The 6,620-nt window shown below is 37.7% G+C and overlaps 1 protein-coding gene across 1 annotated transcript in view; it reads left to right on the forward strand.

The window, feature by feature from the left end:
- Window positions 1-1,480: 1,480 nt before the first annotated feature.
- LOC101849706 (legumain) overlaps window positions 1,481-6,620 on the forward strand; it is a 7,449-nt gene continuing 2,309 nt past the window's right edge. The window contains exons 1-5 of the mRNA XM_005102930.3: window positions 1,481-1,701; window positions 2,268-2,468; window positions 4,099-4,305; window positions 4,881-5,023; window positions 6,185-6,350. Coding sequence (XP_005102987.1) covers window positions 1,558-1,701; window positions 2,268-2,468; window positions 4,099-4,305; window positions 4,881-5,023; window positions 6,185-6,350 — 861 coding nt within the window. The 5' untranslated portion in view covers window positions 1,481-1,557. The remainder of the gene's footprint in view (window positions 1,702-2,267; window positions 2,469-4,098; window positions 4,306-4,880; window positions 5,024-6,184; window positions 6,351-6,620) is intronic.

Here is a 6,620-nt window from a genome sequence, read left to right on the forward strand (position 1 = left end):
CGGTTGCAACAGATTCTTCTTGGCATCCTCTAGGGAATCCTGTGAAGGGTTTGGCTTCTCCAAACGTGTGCCGGCGACAAGATAACGACGAATGTAGATCGAGAAGCTGCCATGTAATGTAAAGCAGCCATTTTGAAATCCAATATGGCGACCCTTTAGTAAAAATACGGAACGCAGATTGCTACCATTGGATTTCTTAACCCCAAAAATATATATTTAGAAACCAAAAAGAAGTCAATAGCAGCATTTGACCCAGAGATAATCGCAAATGTAGATTTCAAATGGCGGCCATTTTGAAATCCAATATGGCGGCCATAGAGAGAGAAATCCGAGTGGCCCAATATCTGAAAATGATTTCAATATGGTAATGTACATTTGAGCCAAGTTTGGTGCTTGTATCACAAAATGCACAATAGGTTTGCTAAGCGGCCCCACTATATACCTTTTAAACATTTTAAATACTAATAATGATGTTTATTATTATTATTATTATTATTATTATTATTATTATTATTATTATTATTATTATTATTATTATTTAATAATGATAATAATAATAATAATAATAATAATAATAATAATAATAGTAATAATAATAATAATAACAATAATTATTATTATTGTTATTATTATTATTATTATTGTTATTATTATTATATTATTATATCATTCTTCTTCTCCTCCTCCTACTCCTCCTTCTCCTCCTCCTTCTCCTCCTCCTCCTCCTCCTTCTCCTTTTTCTTCTTCTTCTTCTTCTTCTTCTTCTTCTTCTTCTTCTTCTTCTTCTTCTTCTTCTTCTTTTTCTTCTTCTTCTTCTTCTTCTTCTTCTTCTTCTTTTTCTTTACAACTATTTAAGCTTCAGCATACAGACAGTGCTAGCAGCTGACTAAGAGCTCAGGCACTAATAACTCGCCTGGACCTTTTGCCGGCTATAACCGGGTACCCATTAGTAACTAGGCGACGTGTTAAACATTGTGACCTCCCCAATGGCACAACTTAAGGTCCTTGACGAATTTCTGTACCCACGACCTTTGGATTCGTATTCCCCTAGCCTTACCACTACACCACCGAGCGCTGCATAATTATTATTGCGTAATACTACCTGGTCAACCTTTTCCAAGGCTTTGTATGTTTATCAGCGTGAAAGATCGTATCACCGGCTTTATGCAAAGCACATACAATGGTCGTGGGTGTTGGGGGGCGGGGGGGGCGTTTCCATAATATAAGTTTAGATTTACGATTTCTGCTTTGTTTATGACAACGCACGCTATGATTCCCCCTGCTCTTGACTGATAATTAGAACTCCAATTGACATTGGATGAATATATCACGTATATGCCCTCTTTCAATATCTTTTTTTTTTTTGCCTTTTCAGTTGTTGTTTTTTAACAGACCTTATCCTGTCTCGTGTCAGATATAGTTATCAGGTAGTTATCAGATCACATGATCTATCTCCGAGAGAAAATATAAACGCCATGGAGAGTGTCCAGCGTCGTCTTTGGGTTCCTGTTGTACCAAGGAATCGTGCGGACGTCCTGTTGTGTACCAGTGTGCAAGATGCGTGTCCTCCTGTGTCTGTCGCTGCTGCTTGCAGTCTCTTCTCTTGGCGTGTCCGCCAGGAAGAACTGGGCGCTGCTCATTGCTGGCTCTGCTTCTTATGGCAACTACCGTCACCAGGCTGATATCTGCCATGCCTACCACGTAAGACTGATGTTTTTGTTTCTCTTCCTGCAAGCATTGTTTCTGTTCCTCTTGTTTATAAAATAGGCAATTATATTTTTCGTTTCTTGATACTACAGTACAATTATATGTGTCACGACACAATGAAATTAAGTTTTCGCAATTTTGTGGACATACTGAGGCATTGGTATCATCTTAAAGATTGCTCTCCAGTCTTGCTTTTGAAGAAAATAAGTACGTACATCTATTTTAAATAGAAGTTGATAATGTGCCAGTCAGAGATAAAGGATTCGACGATGGTCAGGGGGGAAAGCTGCAAGAAAGAGGCGTCAAAGTATAGTGATTTTCAAAGACTTTAGTGTTCTTGTACTTGAAAACTGCAAATTAACATATTTGTGCTATGATCAACATTTTCTTTTGTAATGCTCCAAGCAGAAATGAGAGGATTGGAAAAGTGGGGGTGGGGGGTGTAATTCAATGAAATATACTTGACGGGAAGGAACCTTTCCGTTTCTTTGATTTAATTATTTTGACATGTGACTAATTTCACCGCGGTAACACATACAATAATATCTTGCTGTCCTCAGATCATGAACAAGGCCGGCATCCCCGACGAGCAGATCGTGGTCATGATGTACGATGACATCGCAAACAACGAAGAGAACCCGTTCAAGGGCAACATTATCAACAGGCCCAACGGCCCTAACGTGTACCCAGGAGTTCTCAAGGACTACACCGGATCTGATGTCAACGCAAAGACTTTCCTCGCTGTGCTCCAGGGAAACAAAGTACGTAAACGTTCTCAAAGTGTTTAGTCAGCAAACTGCTCAAATGTTCTAAGCCCAGAACAAAAACATTTTCTGGAAAGAGAAAAAAAAACCGAAAAAACCCCCCCAAACAATTCTTTTAGTTTTCTAAATAGCATATAATTTTGCTTTTGAAAAAAATACAATATAGAATTAGATTTTTAAAATAAAATAGTTCTTAACCACATGCAACATGTTAACAGGCACCAAAGACTAACAACGTGATATAGAATGATTTTCAAAGTTTTAAACCTAATACTTTGATCAGCTGTCCTACAATATAGTTCACACATTATTATGTTTATATTATGCTAGTGTAAGATCGTTTCCACTTTCTGCCCCCGCCCCATCACCTCCTTTGTCCCCTCCTCTGGGCTGCTGAATCTTTCTGCAGCCTTCCTACTGCTACTCCTTAGCTCCTTCTTACTGCTGTCTTGCAGCCTCACCCCTGATCGTTGGTAGGAAAGATCTACACCTAGCCTTCTCGGACAAGGGCGAAAGATTTCGGAGGTCCCGTGTACTGTGCAGGTTGCGCACGTTAAAGATCCCTTGGTGGTCTAAAATCAATAAGAGTAGGCTTCGGCCGCCAACCTGGCAAAATTCAAAAATTTCCTACCAACTGAAAGGATAAAAACCCTGGTAAACAGTTACCTATTTGTTAACTGATTACTAAGGAATGAATATACTCCTATGCAGCTTTCATTTTTGTTGACTATTTCATTTCAAGGTTTAGTTATGACAGTTGATTAAATCGAAAAACCATTTACATTTGATAAGATTTAATTAAACAAAATAGGAAATAACTTACTCTAGCCTTTAAAGGGGGGGGGGGGGGCGATTTGCAGCCCCAAAGTCCCAAATTCGGCTCAAAATTATGGAATTTGAGTTGTAGGCATTTTTAGCTTTCTCAGCCTCTCCTACAACTATTTCATCGTATAAGAACCCCCAGAAACCTCATTTCTTTCCGTGCCGGGCATGTTTGTCACCACCATTTCCTCATAAAGTCAATCTTTTATTTTTCTTTATCCGCCGTTTTCTCAAAACACGACTTTCCTCTGTACCTCTTTGAATAACTCCACCATTTTTCATTCAATCTTCATGAACTTTTCACAGAATGAAGAAAAGGTATAATACTAAAAATGTATTTGTTCAATTTTTGATATATTTAATAGATTTTTGTTGGCGGTGTCTTGAGTGTGGATTTTCACGGATTTTTGGCAAACTTGAATACTACCTCAGGAAAAAATTCATTAAAAGTTTTCTAATTTGATTAGGAAAAAATAAACAGCAAATTTGTAGATCTAATATTTGTGAACAGGCATGCAAAAAATCAATTTATTTCAATGTGCAGTAAGTACGGTATTCATTACGTAAGACCTGTCAACAAAATCCAATATGGGCGCCGTATCCATGAAAACAAACCTTTTTCTCAAATTTGATAGCGGATCTTAAGACTCCTTATTATGCTCGTTATAAGTGTGAAATTTGGTAAAATTCGGTCCACTAATCAGCGAGATAGCCTTCAGGTGTAGCCCCCCCCCCCCCCCCCCTTTAAAAATAATTATTCGACGGGGCTGTTAGAGATGTCTCAAATAAAACATTTATTTTCCAGGCAGAGGTCAAGAGACTGACTGGACGTGAAGGCAAGGTCATTGACTCCGGCCCCGATGACTACGTGTTCGTCAACTTTGCTGACCACGGTGGCCCTGGAATCCTTGGAATGCCAGATCCCCCATACCTGAAGGCCACAGATGTTAACGCGGCTCTCAAGAGCATGTACGAAAAGAAGAGATTTGCCAAACTGAACTTCTACGTTGAGGTAATAAAACATTTATCAAAGAATGGTTAGAAGATCTTTAGAAAATAATTTTAAGTATCTATCTGTTACGCCAATCAATATTGATTAATTCGAACGTTGATAATATTTAAGCAGCAGACCAAATGTAATGTTGTGGTACGTTTCAAAACATCATCATATACAAATCGGGATCAGGAATTTGCGTACTTCGAGGTATGTAGGCCCTACGTTATTATAAAGCTTAAAATATTTGTGTAGAACTGGAAAATTTATTGAAATAACGACGATATGCTTCATTTTAAAAATGCCTCACAACAACGAGTCTCCAGGCTTTGTAGAATGACCAGAGCGCTCGTCCTCAATCAGATAAGCCACATTTTACACAATCGTCATGTCGTGCTTTACCCGTGGGAATTCAGAATTTTAAAACACAATGTTAAGAGTCAGTTTAAATCACTTATAGAGACACTCTATCCTCTTTTACTTCACTAATAATATTTGGAAATGTTCTGGTATATAATATTTGCTCTAAGACTCTTAGAATTATTTCACAAATAAGACTTCCAGTTCTTACCGTAATGCTTCTCGTGCACCAGGCCTGTGAATCTGGCTCCATCTTCCAAGACCTCCTGCCCAAAGACATCAACGTGTACGTCACCACCGCCGCCAACGCTGACGAGTCAAGCTACGCCTGTTACTATGACGACAAGAGGGGTACTTACCTGGGTGACGTGTACAGGTACGTAAGATTTATTTAGACTTACGACATTATCCATGTGCTACGGTATTATTATTGGTAGGCAATACAGTCAAATCAGGTCTGACGGCCTCCTTTCCAAGTAAATCCCCTGTACAAACGAACACTTCCCACTCCTTTTTCTTTTATATTACAATGGCACTATCAAAATAGTTTAAGACAACCACTTTTCTCCTCGCCGACGTGTAGCTGTCGGTCTTGGATAATTTCCATTTTATCAAGGAAGCACAAGCTGAATTCGACGAACTTTTATCTCCTTTTATCTCCTTGCTTCTCCTTAATAGCAATTGTACAACGGGTTTACCTCTTAGTTTTGGCAAGAGTTCAACGGCACTTGCAACAAAAGTAGGTTTTATACATACCAAAGATTAGAGGTCATCAGGGTGAGTAGCATGTAAAAAAAAAAGAAACAGAGATAAAGAAGATACCTTATCTTTGACAGGAACGAAGGTAGAACCCACCAAAAACGCACAGATTGACATCTCATAGGAAAATTAGAAGTACTTTTATGGCATAACTTCATTAGCAAGTTTTTCACGTGCTCTAATTCTTAAATTCATATTTATTTATTTTATTTTTTATTTCTTTTTTAAGAAGAGACGCAAATAAACAGTTTCAGACTATTAGCAATCACACGTCGGTTTGTAACTGTTCTTGCGGTTTTCATCATTTAATATTTTAATTTCGACAAAATATTCATTCTTTAGCACATGCAATCCATGGTACAGAGTACGAAAAGGCAAATACAATTTTTAAAAATTAAGGGCTTAGCACATTTGAATAAACGGCCGACGATATACTTTTTAAATCTTTCGTGCCCATATTCTTGACCAATAGCTGTAGCCCATTGGCGTTTATTTCACGGACGCTGAGTTTGCGTATGGTGTTTACCTTCTTTGTTGTTTAGTGACTGTGTAAAAAAAAGTTTAAATTGCATGCTTTTGAAGAGGCAAATTTTTGGATTTTTTTTACTTTATTCATCAATGTAACGATACCAAAACATTTCCCTTTTTCATTCGTTTTCCTTTATTTCAAATACATCTTTTAAATTAACTCTGTGCATGTCACGAGTGAAGTTATTAATTGACACAAAGGAAATTTCCTAAACTAAAAATCAAAATTGTGCATTTATTGCTTTTTCAGCGTTAAGTGGATGGAGGACACTGATGCTGCAAACTTGACCACCGAGACTTTCGAGCAACAGTTTAAGAAGGTCAAGGAAGAAACAAAAACGAGCCATGTCCAGCAGTACGGAGACGTTTCCATCGCCTCTTATACTCTGGACAAATTCTTTGGAAACGACAAACAGGTGGGACAAATACTTTACAGGTTTTTTTTTCTTTTGGGGACTTCAGGGAAGAGAAAGATAGTGTTAATAGCAATATGGTAAATGTATACATATTACAATGTACTAGGCATGCATATGTACCAAAAGGAGAGACGTACGAATAGATAGATAGATAGGTAGAGAAAAAGACACACTCACAGAGAGAAACAAATAGAGAGAGATATAGATAGAAAAATAGATAGATAGATAGATAGATAGATAGATAGATAAATAGATAGATAGATAAATATA

This window comes from Aplysia californica, unplaced genomic scaffold, assembly GCF_000002075.1.
Source record: "Aplysia californica isolate F4 #8 unplaced genomic scaffold, AplCal3.0 scaffold00350, whole genome shotgun sequence".
NCBI classification, from domain to species: Eukaryota; Metazoa; Mollusca; class Gastropoda; order Aplysiida; family Aplysiidae; genus Aplysia; species Aplysia californica.